Source organism: Sebastes fasciatus, chromosome 5 (assembly GCF_043250625.1).
Source record: "Sebastes fasciatus isolate fSebFas1 chromosome 5, fSebFas1.pri, whole genome shotgun sequence".
Lineage (NCBI taxonomy): Eukaryota > Metazoa > Chordata > Actinopteri > Perciformes > Sebastidae > Sebastes > Sebastes fasciatus.
In genome coordinates this window covers 16,680,915-16,696,790 of record NC_133799.1, presented here as the reverse complement: position 1 = coordinate 16,696,790, position 15,876 = coordinate 16,680,915, and the positions used below count along the sequence as shown (strand labels likewise).

Below are 15,876 nucleotides of genomic sequence, written 5' to 3'. Positions count from 1 at the left end.
TACAACATCAGAGATTTTTGACCCCGGGCACAGGGCTTGTTTTTCAGACAACTGACAACTTTTTGTTTAATTAAGAAACATTTGTCATTTTGTGTTACTTATCTTCTGCTTGTGTCATCTGCGTACAGAGAGCACCAGATCCAGACATCAGCAGCAGAAGGAACAGAGAACAGACAGGTCCAAAGAGAGGAGGCCTCCCAAACCAGTCAGGAAGGTCCACAGAGCTGCCCCTTCCTCTGACCTAAATGCAAAACCAGGTATGATAATCCTCTTTTATGTGAGAGGGCCAACTTACCCTCTGATCTACTTTTAATTAGTGACAGTAGGAAAGCTAAGTATGTGGAACAATCTGGCAGGTTTTTTATCATGGGTCGGTGCATACGGACCAAAACCAGGAGCCTCCAGTGTTGAACTATCGGTGTGCTTAAAAGGTTTTTCTCAACTGGCTTTGCTGCTCTTGTGTCTGTGCCACAATGAGAGTGATACAGTCTTATAAAGCGCCAACTTTGCTTACATGCAATAAGCTAAACCTCAAATAATCATGAATTCTCTCATTTGAATCTAAATGATGTGATAATGTCGTACATTCCTCAGACAGACTGCAGAAACAAGTGTTCAGACTACAGTATTCAGTGTTTTCTTTCCATCTACTCAGTTGTCCCATACCAGGCATGCGTGTGTTCCAGTACATGAACCAGATACATTGTTGGCTTCTAAAGCCATGTTAAGACTCTAATCCCTGAAGAAATGTTCAGTATTTGTGACATGCATGTTTGTGCAGCATACAGACACCCACATAGAAGAATCATAGCCACATACTGCTGCTATAACCTGGGTACAAATTTCAGGTCTCCTCACCTGCCACTGGCAGACATGATTTACCTGTATGAAGAATTTTTTTTTCTTAAAGCAATTTTTAAGTTAAAAATAGTCAGGGATTAAGGTTACCTTATATATTCCATATTACCACTGTCTGGTACCACTGACTCTGGGTTTATAACGTGTTCTACATAGACTTCAGAAGTGGCAGACAAAACAAATTGAGTTCCCATTAGAACTGTTTAATGACCGGCTGCCACAGCGGCAGGTGAGGAAAAACTTAATTTCAGAGCCTGAGTACAATACCAAAAAATTAAATCTGGATATCCTGAAAGCTGACTGTAAAATATATCACTCTCTTGTGCTCTAGCTCTCATTCACACTCTGCCTGGTGTCTACTTGGGTTTCTTCCAACTTTTGTGTTGTCTCTAAAGTCTGGCTGTTCTCTGTTTCGTGCTGGCACAGCACTATAAATAGCCCTCTGAAATCTGGCCAGGTTCAGTTGCTCATCCACCCAGTACAAACAGCTGCTTGGTTAGTGGATGTACAGCTTCATTACCAGGAGCTGCTCTTCAGTAGAATGCAGTCATAGTGAAAAGAGCTCTAGAGATTAGCCCACGTAAAGAGGCATTGCTGTTGTGGAAATGTAATTTTCCAGTGGGCTGGTGCTAGAACTCTGAGCAGCAGAGATTGGCAGGGATAGCAGTGTGAAATAAAAACACATGTATCTGCCAGATGGTTACTAGGGGCAAGGGGGAAAATGTACTTCGGGGGGGATTTGGACAAACTACAAAAACAAGTTCTTTTGTTTCATCACCTCTCCCACAAAGCAACTTCAGTGTGTTTTTTCTGGGCTGTCAAAGTTAACGCGATAATAACGCATTAACGCAAAATCGTTATAACGTTTCGCATCATACAAAACTAGAAAACTTAAGAATCCATTGGTACCAACCATGTCATATTAGCTTGTCGTGAAGAAGGCTAGATAATGCTACGAAGTTACGCTAAACTTTAGCAAGGAAAAACTGTCATGGCCATTTTCAAAGTGGTCCCTTGACCTCTGACCTCAAGATATGTGAATGAAAATGGGTTATATGGGTACCCACGAGTCTCCCCTTTACAGACATGCCCACTTTATGATAATCACATGCACTTTGGGGCAAGTCATAGTCAAGTCAGCACACTGACAGCTTGAGTTTACCATGTTATGATTTGAGCATATTTTTTTATGCTAAATGCAGTACCTGTGAGGGTTTCTGGACAATGTTTGTCATTGTTTTGTGTTCATTGATTTTCAAGAATAAATATATACATGCATTTTCATAAAGCAAGCCTTTTTGCCCACTCCCATGTTGATAAGAGTCTTAAATACTTAACAAATCTCCCTTTAAATTACATTTTGAACAGATAGACACCTTGTCTATCAAATGTTTTCTTTTTGTGTCTTTTCCGCTCTCTAATATATGTGTATATTTATGTTCAAGTGAGTCTGCTCCGGTGGTGGCATGTCTACATGTATGTGCTTACACATGCAACCATGTTCCACGAGGTCAATATGAACTGTATTGAATTACAATGCCCTTCACTGGAAGCATCTAAGGTGATAATGTTCAACTATTTCGCTGTAGTGATTAGCCCTGCGTCCTGGAGGGAGGGCCAGAAGCTGGTAAAGATGGTACTGGGTCCAGTTCCCAAGGTGCCCCGGGAGGAGGACAGACCCCAGCCAGCCGACAGACTGAGCAGAACAGGTGGGACCTTCTATACGTGCCGCTACACCCCTATCTAATATTACTATGTTAGCCCATTTCATGATACCAACAGCTGGCCCCGCTTGGTCTCGCTCAGATTGACATACTGTCATTAACCAGCATGTCAAGAGGTAGAAAGACAGTAGAAAGTACATAGATAGAAAGGTGATTAGCTTTCTACTAGAGACCCTCAAAATGTGTCAGCTTGATGTCAAAAATGTCCTCTGCATAATTTGCATGCATGCATGCAAACCAAAGTGTGAATTAGGTTTCCCTCTTTAACTCGTCTACCTTCCACCTTCTTTCAGACATCCTGTGTCCTCATTTTACGTTTATCTGTTTTCTCATGTTGCTATCGAACTTTCACCTCTAAAATTACACATACATTTCTTCACTGGGTACTATTACCTGTAATGGAGTATATCCATGTAATTGGAGGATGTTATAAAATATACATCTCTAGTTTGTTATAGAGGTTTTACATGTCTGGGACCCACAGACTGACAACAGTGTCTGTCAAAGAATATCAATAAATAAAGAGTCTTTGGCTGCTGTTGGTCACACACAGCCACAAACTCTGTCTCACACACACACACACACTATCTGCATCCACCTCTGTCTTTGCTAGCTGCATCTGTACTGGGTACCACTGACCGGAAGGAATAGAGATTGACTGGCTGTTCTGGTTGGCTGCACAATTAGACATGGCCTGATTTCCAGAGGTTGCCCCCCCCCCCCCTCCGTCTAGGCGGCATGTACTCTGGGGGATGGCAGAGTGGGGCAGGGAGAGGCTCACTGCAGCAAAAAAAAAACACTGTCAGGATTAGACACTGTAAAATCTAGATGGGAATTTCCAATTTGTCCCAGATTAGAGTTGCCATGGCAAGCCTGCCCCCCAAGCCTCATTTAGTATGCGTATCCTGTCTGGGTCTAGTGCTTTAGCTTTGGAGTTTTTTCAAATCTGCTGCAGTCACTTGTTGGAGCATCCAGTGTTTTGTGAGCTGTGACTAACCTGTTTATTAAAGATGTTTAACACAAGAAAACAGTTTAAAGGATTTTGCAGCCTACTACTAGTAAAAAAAAAAGGGGTTTAAAGATCGGTCACACAGTCATACCTCTGATTAAGTATGAATAGGGAAAGCAAATTTGAAATTTTCAATGTTTCATCAAACTAGCCTCCTCTTAAAATTCTTAGTTTAGCATGGAAACTATTGTGTGTGCTTGTGTTAGTAAGTTCATTAACAATTACCGACTATAACGTTTTGCGTTTCTGTAAATGTCCATCAGCTTCCCGTCACCGTTCCAGTTCAGACCCACGCTCCGAATCAAACCCACGGCCTCGCACTAACAGCACAGAAAGGCGTCGTCGTGGATTTCAATCCAAAAGCCACTCCACAACCACGCCTACCCCCTCATCTGCAGATCAGGACAAGGCCCCAGCGGGTGTTAGCACGGACCTGTTGTCAGCAGACATCCAGGGGATACTCGATGACCTTCAGCTGGAGTGCAAAGCAGTTGAGATGGAGGAGAGGGCCCGGCAAAGGTCCCGGGGTGGGAGCAGTGGGAGGAGAGGGAGAGGGGGATCAGGGTCGCGAACAAGGGCTCCAGTCTCTGTTTGGGGAACTAGTGTGGCAACGGGCAGCTCCTCGAGAGGCTGCCGCAGCGCTAGCCCCACCGCACACCAACCAGAAACCGCTGAGTCTGGGCACAAAAAGCGACACTACGATGCAGACACTGTTCGCCAGTACATTTCCAGGCAACAAGAGGAGAGGAAGAGGCGTCAAGCGGAAGAGAAGAGGGCACTGAGGGAGGAGGCCGAGAGGAGAAACCAGAGACTGCAGGAGCTCTACAGGAAGCAAAAAGAAGCGGCTAAAACAGTGGTCCTTCCCAGCGAGGTGCCTGTGGCCCCAGTACAAAAGCGACTACAGGAGACGTACACCAAGCTGCTGCTGGAGGAGGCCCAGCTGGGCGAGGAGGCCACACTGACGCAACCTGCTGCTCCTTTTAGTCAAATGGTATTGCACATACACATGAAACATGGGCACCCTCTTTATATTTGAAAGTTATATTATGTAGATTGAGTAACTAAGTGAAATTAATTAATGTAATATGTAAGAAAAGACTTTTTGACATGTGTTAACATGTTCTACCACAGAGACCGATGTACCAGCCCTCAGGAGAGTCGGACAAAGAGAACAAAAGACTGGAGACACCGCAGAGCCCCTCGAGCAGTGACAGGTCTTTGAATGATCGGCAACGTCCTCCATTATCCAGGTATACACATGCTCACCTCCATCACTCTCCAGAATAACAAACACTGCCAATTTATTGACCCAGATAAGCAACAAACAACTCAGTACAATAACAGTACACATATTCTGGTATCTTCTGGACATAATGTTTGGGTGATAAATTCTAGGGAATCATCTGACTGTACCAAACAGAGAAACTTTTTGTTCCCACATGGTGCCTTTATGTGGCTTTTTTTCCCCACTACTCCTATTTTAGATGCATGAAAGAACATCTCAGATAATTGACTGGAAATAAAGATGAGGGTGGCTAATGACTTTACTTGTGAAACAGATATAATAGTCATCTTTCTCTGTGTGTATTCAGTGATTATAGTCATTCTCATTTATAGTCTTCCATCCAGTTACAGTGTATGCACTATCCTGTTCATTATGCTCAGGTACCATTAGCAGTTATGTATCAGGCTTATTCACTTCATTAAAACTATAGCTGCACAAATATTTTACTGCAATACACACAGATGTCAAGTAAGAATTGTGTTTACAGTACCCTGAATACCCAGAATGGCTGTAAATATCTTGTCTGTGGACATCCTGGGTGTACACAATTAAAGTTCTTTTGTTTCTTCAGTAGCAAGCATGATGAATACACTTACATATGTTTAATTTGATCACTGTTTTAAAGCAAGCTGTTTGCACCTCTTTTTCTCCCTCCTGCCAACATTCTTGACTTATTATATAAACTAAAATGGAAATCTTTTGTGACATTGAACCACAGAAATTGAACGGACTTGACATTTCATTAGATGGCACTGTAACACAATTGCTTCACATCGGACACTAAAGTAGCACAAAGATTAAACATTATGGACATTCCTACACAGTTCTCCAACCACATATTTTGTATGTCTACAGCTACATACTTATGTGGATTTATAGCTGACCCCAACAAAAATAATCTAAAACCACTGTAAAACTAAATATATAAAAACTAAACCTTTCTGAAAAACTGAAACTAAACTAAAACTAGCAAATACACTCTGAAAACTAAAATTATATTGAAAAGTCAAAACTAAAAAATAATAAAATTTAAAATTCACAACTATTATAACCTTGCTCCATTCTTTGTTGTCTCTCCCTATTGCAGGAATGATTTGGATATTGGAGTTGCCTCTCTGCTTCAGCCGGATCGTCTGAGCCCAGCCGTTCGACCTACGACTGGCCCCAGCAGCAGTCACCCTTTTGGAGACCATCTCCTCTCTCAGCTGCTCAGGCTTGAGACCGCAGTGGCAGCTGGTGAAGTCATGCACACCGAGCGGCCAGCCACAGCTCCTTCGAACAGGTCGCGGTCCAAGATGTCCCGCATCGAGGCCCTCAAGGCCACAGCCGCGTCCCTCTCCAACCGTATAGAGAGTGAAGCGCGGAAGCTGGCTGGGGAGGGGATCAACTACGGTACTGAAACTTCAATGGACGTGGATGCTATTAGGCCCTCTCAAGCTAATCTTGATGATGGATGCTGGGCAGAAACGGCTGCCACAGGAAATGATGACGTAGCGTTGAGGATCCAGAGGATTTTGACTTGCACAGGTCATAGTTCATACAACGGCACAGATCTTCCAGGAGCAGGCAACCTGCACGCCCTCAGGGGACTGAAGGAAAAGAGAGGCACACACACCAGTTTGATGAATCCACAAACAGCTTCTGCTGATGTAACAGGGCCTGTTCTTAACAGTTATACATATGAAAGGAGCAGGCTAGTCAATGGATTGGATCACATAGAGAGACTACATAAAACGGAACAAAGGAGAGGGTGTGGTTTGATGGAGGACAAGGATAAGAATCGGACAGATCTCCACGACTCAAGCGCCGGTTCCCTCAGCGAGGGTCCTCTTCTGAGTGAAGGCAGTTTTTCTGAGGACGAGGCGAGCCCTCCTCACCGCTCCAGCAATCGTGTGCCTAGACTGGCAGATCGCCTGGAGGCAGTGGACTACTGCGCGGGTCAAAGATGGGATTACCAGCGGTTGTCAGAGTTCCAGAGGGAGGCAGCGAGGTGCTCGGCCCTCAGCTCACCCTTTGCACAGCATGACGGCAGCAAAGCAGCCTGGGAGGAGCTGAACAAAGGAAGCCCTCTAAGTGTAATCAACATTTTCACTAAGAATCTTCATGGCCATGTTACAGGTTAGTTCACATATAAGTTTTCCATATTACGTGTAGGTGATGAGACATAAATGTGTGTCTTGTCTGATGAGAAATTGTGAGAAGTATCTATGGGTAAACTTCTAATAAATATGTAACCTTAAGAGCTACATAGAATGTTTGTCATAGTGAAACTGTAGTGTTTATACTAACAACACGTGCAACATACTGACCGTCAAAAGCAAGATCATGAATATTTCTCCTGTGTCTGTTCTATCTCCACCTTGTCCTGTAGCGAGTGAGAGGAACTCTCCGTCTGCCCATCCTCTGCTCTCTGGAAATAGCCCCGTAGACGCAGCCGTCTATGAAGATGACTTTGTGTCATCACATAGCAGCGGAGCCAGTGGCCAGTTAAAGAGAGCCTCCAATTCACGCAGGTAAGAGAGAGAAAAAGAGTGGACGTTAGTTTTTAAAGTGACCACTGGATGGCATTCTTGTCACACAAATAGAAAGCTCACACGGCCCTTTCAGACAGCATTCCCCCTCTGCATTCTGGAGTTGATACATTTTTCTTTGCAGGTTTCTTAGAATGAAGAGTCGGGCTGCACGATTATGGACAAAATGATAATCCCGATTATTTTGATCAATATTGAGATCACGATTATTTATCATGATTATTCATTGATTTTTAAGGACTATTTAGGGAATGATTTCATTGCACTTTCACATATAAGATGTTTTTTTTAGTAGTCCCACAGTTGGAAGATTTGCAGTAAACAGAGGCTTTCACTTCCTTGTTGTGCTACATTCCTGCTAATGTACAAATCTTTGTGTCAAGATAAGATCGGTCCTTATTCACAGAACATTTCCTAGAAGCAAAATAAGATTGTACCAAAACTTTTTACCCAAAATTAAATCAACAGATCACTACTTTCACTTAGATTTCTGCTAATTATCAAATCTTTGCATCAAATTATGACTTAAATTAATGTTCTTCTTCACCTTGAATTCAGTGCACTTTATAATACAACAGAGAGCAGACGGGCAAAATGATTAATACTGAGTAGGTTATATTACTCTTCTACTCTGGACTACAGCCGCAACATTCAGGAACGTTTATCACAGGGCATGACAGCTCTCCAAAAGTGAAGCCAAAAACATCCTGATTGCCCCCTGGTGGCTGGCTGTTAGTTCATTCTGGTTAATATTTGAGTAATAGTGCAGCCCTAATGAGGAGTAACCGGTACAAACACTCTTAGGCAGATTAACTCTACTGTTTATCCCATGTTGACTAGACATAATGTTTTTATGTTGTGTCACAGATCCTGAATTTTATTTAAAAGTGATTGTTCATACATCTTTCTATCTTCTCTGTCAGCGTGAACAGTCATTTTGAGGAGCTGATAAGGAGGTCTCCTTATGACAAAACTACAGGAGGCATCAATTCCCACCAGTCATCTTTTCACTCATCTATTCACTCACCGCATCTTTCCTCTGGTTCAACATCTGTCTCTTCGCCCTTCTCCAAGAACTCTGCCAGAAAAAGAGGTGAGAATTAATATTTTTGCATAATTTCCATGGCATGACTGAATTTTCATTAAAAATAGAGAGAAAAATATTAAAAAGGAAATAAAGAAAATTGTCTCTATATGGTTGAATGCTGTGTTTTTGCAGTTAACAAATCCCTCTGCTGCACAGTATAACTACTCCATTCCTCTGCAGGCAGAGCATCAGACCAGAGCGATGCCACTCTGGTGGAAGAGCAGAGGAGCTCCTGCTCACCTCCCTCAGATGCATTATCCTCTGACTCCAGGAAGAGGGGCTCAGACAGAAGCTCTGCCCACAGCCAGGCCAAAAGTGTCCAATCTAATGACACTATAGGGAAAACTTCAGGGCTTTCTCAACAAAGGTAACGATCTTCGTCAGACTACATCAAAGCTGGTTTTGTTTTAAACTTTTGGTTTAGTCGAGTGCTGTAAAACTTTCCACCTGAAAGGTTTCTTTTTTAAATTATCATTTTATACCGGCAAGGTTTCAATGTTAGCGTTTTTCAGGTGAAGCATCTCTAAGATATCAAACTGAAGTGACAGTGGTATCAGAGTTTGAATTACCCCCGTTTTCTCCTGTATTTCCTTCCTTCCTGGTTTTCTGTAGCCTTCCGTGCAACGCTGCTTTGTGGGAAGATAGGTGGTGCTATTGGCTTATATTGGAGAATTTTTATGCTGTCCTGGATATAGTAGGTTATAGATGTTTCTTTAGGTCACAGCATGATTGTATTTCTTTAATTCCTGGAGCTTTTGTTTTCACTGGATACAAATTAATATTTAAATTAGCCCGTGAAGCCAGGCTATGTTTCCAAGCTAAACTAAAATGTAATTTAAACAACAGCTGGGTCATCTCAGCTGTTGCTGCTCCAAGCACTCAAAAACCTCCACTTGGTATATACTGTTATCACCCAGAGGTTAATTTATCTGGGCATGACTAATCACTAAACTATGCTTGGAGAGCCCTCGTTGAGGCTGCCAGTCTAAACAGTCTTGTGTCTCACTGTTCTGTTGAAGGCCTGAGGGTTAAAGCAGCCATTTAGTGCCCAGCAACAGGAGGAGGCTGCAGTTCAACCCGAGACAGAAAACAGTGGTTATTTTGTTTTGGGGGCCTGCAGGGTGGTTGGTCGGGTCAGCCAGCTTCACCACAGCTTGGGCCTGCTGCCAAAGGAAAGGAGAGTTTTTTTTCTTTTAATCTCAGTGCCCAGTACTGACATTTGAGCTCTCTAATGGTACTCTAAAACCAAAGTGGCAGATTCCTGCCACTCTGTGGAGGCATTCAGGTATTCAGGCAGGATTGTGTCCGTCTTAGCACCATTTACAAAGCAGGTTGTTGTTTAACTTTGGTGGTGACTTAGTGTTCATTACTGTGTTTTATTTCTTAAGTAACTGCACATGTATCACTATGGGTCTCAATGAGTTCTGTAGGTTTTTGGCAGATTGTATTCAAAGCTGTTTCTGTTATGACAGCTAACTGTTTTAGTATTGAGTTCATGGCAATATTGTTGTATTATGATATATTAATCAGTTGTTATCCTTGGAGAAAAAAATGTGCCACAGTCTGCTATCCTTAGAGGGGAAGAAGAGTGTATCCTGATCTCTTGAGACATCTTCCTTGGCCTCTGATCATCTCTGAGCAGCACAATATAGCCATTCATAGTCTGGGCCTCTAAAAGCACGGGTATGCTGCCTCAGTCAGTTCTAGAGGGGCCCTCTCTTTCTTTATCATTTGGTTGACCCACTCTGCAAAGCTTGTAACATCAGTTTTTCCTGTGTATGATTTAAAACACTATTTTAGAATTAATTCTAGAAAACAAAAAAACAATTGTACTGAATCTATATGGTTTTAAAAATATCTTGAAAAATGTGACATTTTCATCTGATACCCATCAAACCTGAATGCTACAAACATATCCACTTTAGAGGAGATGTTGTCTGGTTTCACAATATTTACCTAAGCTTTTTTTCTTTCTTTCTTTCTTTTTCTAATTGTATTTGTAGTTTGGGCCTTGACAGCAAGAAGTCACCAGCAGCCAGGCCCAAACAGACTTCTCCGTCTGGCTCTCCGTACCCTGGTTCTCCTCCAGGAGCAGACTCTCCCAGTGAGCCTGTGAGAGGTGGCTCTCTGGGGGCAAATAACCCAAACACAGGCACCACAGCTCGCAGTGGTAGAGCAGAGAACACAGGTGAATAAAGCTCCTATTAATATAATAAACAGCAGACGTTATGTGAAGCAGAACTTTATTAGAATCTTTATTAATCTCTCTCTCACCCTATCCGTCCTTCCTTTCTCCCAGGTGAACTACAGTATTCACCTGCTGCTTTGCAGCAGCGTATGGCAGCAGAGCTCCAGTACCTGGAGTCCATCGAGGAGTCGGTCCGACAGCTGGGCGACGTGGAGAGGGTGATGGGTGTGTCCATGGCTCAGCAGGAGAGCGTGTCATTGGCCCAGATGCTCAAGGTAAAGAAGGGGTTTGTTGCTGTGTAGATAAGGACTGCAAAGAAGCTCTGCTGTATATTTGGCCGTTGCTAAAGTTTTAGCATATCAGAAGTTGTATTAATGTTAAACAATTAAAACTAAATTACACCCGGATTCCATAATTCTCTTTTTTGCTGACACAGTGATGATTTGACATTTTGTATATAATAATAATAATGATCTAAGCTGTGCCCTTATGTATACGTTACACCATCTGCACTTGATATAATGTACAATACAAATGGGAATTACACATAATTAAGTAATGCCCAATAATCTTATTTATCAGGGACTTAAATTAATTGTTGCTGCATAAGATTTACATGATAAATACTAAAAGAGGTTGTTACCTCACTAATTTCTGTATTGATGCACTGTATTGACCTGCTCTCTGACCTTTGACCCTGCAGGTCAGGCAGCAGAGTCATGCGCGTGACCTCTACGAGCTGAAGATCAAGGCTGAGAGGGAAGCCCTGGAGACACAGCTGCAGCTGGAGGAAAACCGGCAGAGAGTGGCCAGGGTACAACAATACACACACATGTGCCGGCGCACACACACACAGCAACATTATATATGTGCATTTGTAAATGACAGCTTTGCTCCCTCACCTTATGAATTGTTCTCAAGGTATGTGTGCTTGTATTTTTATGTCCATGCTTGTTTTTGTCCAGGCTCACATACAAATGCAGGAAAACTTGGCGGCAAATCAAAAAGAGGCCTTGGAGGGCCTCCAGGAGGCAACTACAAAGATGATGAGTCAACAGGCTGAGGCAGCGCGGTACACGGTCGACACCGCCCGACACATCAAAGAGGTTAGCAAATCCCTGCCTGGAAAACAGCCCGTGTCTTCATTTAGCAACAAAAGCTGATTGATTGTTGAGTTTCAGTAAAGAAATGACAAAACATGCAGAGAGGGAAGTCTAATATCCGGTGTAAGATGCAAACATTTGATTTGTATATGGCGTTCCTGTCTGTCAGATGACAGAATTGGCGCGGTCGCAGGTAGCAGGAGCTTTGGTCGTCCCCCCTGATGTTTCTGATTCCTCCATGTTGGACGAGCGGGAAGAACAGCAGAGCTCCTATTCAAAGCAGCGACAGGACAAAAATGACTCTGACAGGTAAACTAAAAACACCTTTTGTGAAAGAACTGAGTTTTTAATCATTTACACTGCATATTGTCTTTTATTTTAAATGTATTATCTGTTCTAAAGTCTCTTCTGCATGCTCTCTTACAGCTTCCCTAGTGAGGTGTCAAGCAGAAGGACCAGGACAGAGGAGCCGTTGTCTTCGCTGAACAGCCTCAGTCACTCTGACTCTCTGTCTTTCAGAAGACCCAACGTCAGGTATTACTCTGACCTCTGTGTAGCACTAGTTTCTCCATTAGATTTGGGTAAGAGAAATCTAAATTGACACTAAATCTGTCCTTTGCCTCTCTCCTCAGTGGTGCAGACTCTAGCAGCCACCATAGCCCGTCGCATGCCTCGTCAGACCACAGAGAACGGACGAAAAAACAAGCAGTAGAGGGGAGATTGAGGAAGGGGGCGGAGAGGAAAGCAGGCAGCAGCTCCATAGAGGAGGAAGCTCTTACAGCAGCAAACGACTCCCTCTGCAGTGACAGCATCGCCTCTGTAGTGGATGAGAAAGGTATCGGATGACAAGCATGGCTCTTAGTTTAGAAGTTAACGTACACACACACCAGTTTTTTTATTCATTCACCTGTCAGGGGCTTCTGTTACATAAATGTCACTACTACTGTAAGAGAAAATGTGAAAACCTTATTGCCATAATTAAACTGTGTGTACACAAGGCACAGAAAAATTACACTGACACTGAGCTTATCTTATTTTTTGGCCCTCCAGAAGACAGTACGCCCCCAGGAGACAGTACGTCAGTGGCAACAGAGTACTCCATGAAGTTTGATGAGTCCATGACAGAGGATGAGATAGAAGAGCGCTCCTTCCGCTCTCTGCTGCCGTCTGAGGCTCACCGCCGTGGAACTATGGAGAAGAAGTCACGTCACCACGAGGAGTCAGAGGATGATGGAGCCAGTCACAACATGCCATTGGTTTCAGGGGCACACAATATCTTAAAGGTGAGAGGGTAGTGCAATCTTACAAACATTTGCATATCCTTAAGAGTCAGTGGTTGACAATGGAAGGTGGGTGGGACTACTGACGTAAAACGTAGGACTATTTATTTATTTTTTTGCCTGGATGTCCCCCGTTAAGCATGTGTTGTTGTTTTATTGGCCACTTATACATAATTACTTCTGTCACTCCAATCTAAACTCAATGTTTTCACCTTTGTTCTCCCTCAGTCTCAGGATTCAAACATGGCCTTTTCTGGCGGACAGGATAGCTTCTCCCAGTTCACCATGGACATGGTGCGTCAGTACATGAAGGACGAGGATGTGAGACTGCAGCACCAGAGCTCTCTGCTGCATCTTCGTCAGAAAGCAGTCAAAGAGAAGACCAGAACTGAGCTGGCCTGGCTGGAGCACCAGAAAAAGAGGCTGAGGGACAAAGGAGAGGATGACAAAATGCCGCCCATCAGGAAGAAGCAGAGGGGCCTTCTGATGAAACTACAGCAGGAACAGGTACGTGGAGGCAGAAATGAATGACATTGATTGAGCCTTTGGGGTATACTGTGATCTTAACTAATCTTAACCAACTTTCCTGTTCCCAGGCTGAGATCAAGCGACTTCAGGAGGCCAACAAAGCAGCTAGGAAGGAAAGACAGCTGTTGTTGAAGCAGCAGGAGGAGATTGAGCGGATGAGAAACTCTACACTCAGACTGAAGGAGCGTCTCAAGTGTGCTGGGGGTGAAGCGCCACCTGTGAGTAGTGCAACAGTCACTAATCACCTTCAGGGCCTATACGGAGGAACAGATAAATTGAAGGGGTTTCATTTCAGTTGGGGCTGTCAAAGTTAACGTCATAATAATGCGTTAACGCAAATTTGTTTTAAAGCAACTCATTTCTATAACGCATTAACGCAACTTGCGATTTTTATTTAACCTCTTAAAAATATGACCGGCCGCTGTCAGGCCCGGCGCTATTTGATCTTTCGGAGGTTATAGTGGGCTCAGATTTAAAGCTAAAGTGAAGATGCATATATATGGTATCATATGAAACTAAAAAAACCTAAAGAATCCATTGGTACCAACCATGTCATACTAGCTTGTCACAAAGGAGGCTAAATAACGCTCCAAACGTTTGGCGGGGAAAAACTGTTAAATTTTCAAAGCGGTCCCTGGACCTCTGACCTCAAGATATGTGAATGAAAATGGGTTCTCTGGGTACCCACGAGTCTCCCCTTTACAGACATGCCCACTTTATGATAATCACATGCAGTTTGGGGCAAGTCATAGTCAAGTCAGCACACTGACACACTGACAGCTGTTGTTGCCTGTTGGGCTTGAGTTTGCCATGTTATGATGTGAGCATATTTTTTAATGCTAAATGCAGTACCTGTGAGGGTTTCTGTACAACATTTGTCATTGTTCTGTGTTGTTAATTGATTTCCAATAATTAATATATACATACATTTGCATAAAGCAGCATATTTGCCCACTCCCATGTTGATAAGAGTATTAAATACTTGACAAATCTCCCTTTAAGGTACATTTTGAACAGCTAAAAAATGTGTGATGAATTTGCGATTAATCACGATTAAATATTTTGATCATTATTGCCAGCCCTAATTTCAGCATTGTTTGTTGTACAGAAGTTGAATCTTTAATGGAATCAAGAAAGAAAACATACTTATAACTGTAGACCATCACCATTCCTCTTAAGCTTTTTTTCTTTTCTTTTTTTTTTTTAATTGGCTTCACTAATACTTGGCCTGCCTGCATGTCCATTCATCCATTCCCCAGGAGACTCCTGTGTCAGAAACCCCTGCGTCCGAGGCAGCCTCTCCCAACACGAGACATGCTGAAGACATCCGCAGCCCGTCTCCCTCGCTCTCCATCTCTGGCAGTGAGACCAGCAGCATCATGCAGAAGCTCAAGAAGATGCGCTCACACATGGATGAGAAGTAAAGACTTTCATTTCATTTTTCATATATTAACTGGGCTCCCTCTGCTTACTGGCAATTTGACAAGTGAATTATCAGACGTCATGCTCCCTTATCAGTGTTTTTAACAGTGCTTACTTCGGGTGTGTCCTGCTGGCTTTCCCCTTGACATTTCCTTCTTTTGTGCTGTTTCTAAAAACAGAAGGAATACTTTTTTTGGGGGGGGGTTTGGTTTGGCCCCCCTGGCCCCTGAACACATAGTATATGTTGATACAGACTTTGATCTGTTATTACTACTTTCTTGCATAACACCACTGCACAGTGGTGTGACATTTTTTGTTTTCATTTTACCACGACAAGTCACAGATCTAATTCTATACATAGGATCTTTACCAACTTTAGCAACTAAACTAATGAAAACTAATCAGTGCATGCCATCTTCTCTTTGCTGTCTAAAATGCTGTGGATGTGTGAATGTGTGGATGTGAAGATAAGCATGCTCCATGTTGATCTCCCTCTAAACTAGATAAGAATCCACATTCGCTGCTAAAATAACCCCATTAACTTCAGATGTGTACAACCTGTAACAGTACATGGAAGGAGAATCTGTGCTTAGAGTTATCTGTTGCAGTTTTAAAAGATGTTTTAAAGAAAGTACATCAAACAATATTAAACAGTCTCAAATATTTGTAACACTATGTAATCTTAATACTACAACTTTCAATTGCAGAGGCATAATTATTTTCTAGATGAGTCAAACATTGTTTGTACTTTTTATTACACCCGCTCCTTCTAAAGTGGACACACAAGTACATGTGCTTTGAGTTCCTGTACTGTACGTTCTCCAGACTTGGCCAGCAGCTTTGGTCAGGTGATAGCAGAGC

General features: G+C 42.8%; 1 protein-coding gene across 2 annotated transcripts in view; it reads left to right on the top strand.

Moving 5' to 3' along the window:
- Nucleotides 1–15,876, top strand: part of cep350 (centrosomal protein 350) — a 37,803-nt gene that overhangs the window by 8,379 nt on the left and 13,548 nt on the right. For both annotated transcript variants that reach the window (XM_074635358.1, XM_074635357.1), the window contains 19 exons: nt 129–257; nt 2,448–2,567; nt 3,855–4,582; nt 4,723–4,841; nt 5,964–6,994; nt 7,248–7,389; nt 8,331–8,500; nt 8,675–8,861; nt 10,498–10,682; nt 10,794–10,957; nt 11,386–11,496; nt 11,648–11,788; nt 11,955–12,094; nt 12,212–12,319; nt 12,418–12,620; nt 12,836–13,068; nt 13,294–13,572; nt 13,662–13,811; nt 14,853–15,013. In XM_074635358.1, the coding sequence (XP_074491459.1) occupies nt 129–257; nt 2,448–2,567; nt 3,855–4,582; nt 4,723–4,841; nt 5,964–6,994; nt 7,248–7,389; nt 8,331–8,500; nt 8,675–8,861; nt 10,498–10,682; nt 10,794–10,957; nt 11,386–11,496; nt 11,648–11,788; nt 11,955–12,094; nt 12,212–12,319; nt 12,418–12,620; nt 12,836–13,068; nt 13,294–13,572; nt 13,662–13,811; nt 14,853–15,013 (4,501 nt within the window). The remainder of the gene's footprint in view (nt 1–128; nt 258–2,447; nt 2,568–3,854; nt 4,583–4,722; nt 4,842–5,963; nt 6,995–7,247; nt 7,390–8,330; nt 8,501–8,674; nt 8,862–10,497; nt 10,683–10,793; nt 10,958–11,385; nt 11,497–11,647; nt 11,789–11,954; nt 12,095–12,211; nt 12,320–12,417; nt 12,621–12,835; nt 13,069–13,293; nt 13,573–13,661; nt 13,812–14,852; nt 15,014–15,876) is intronic.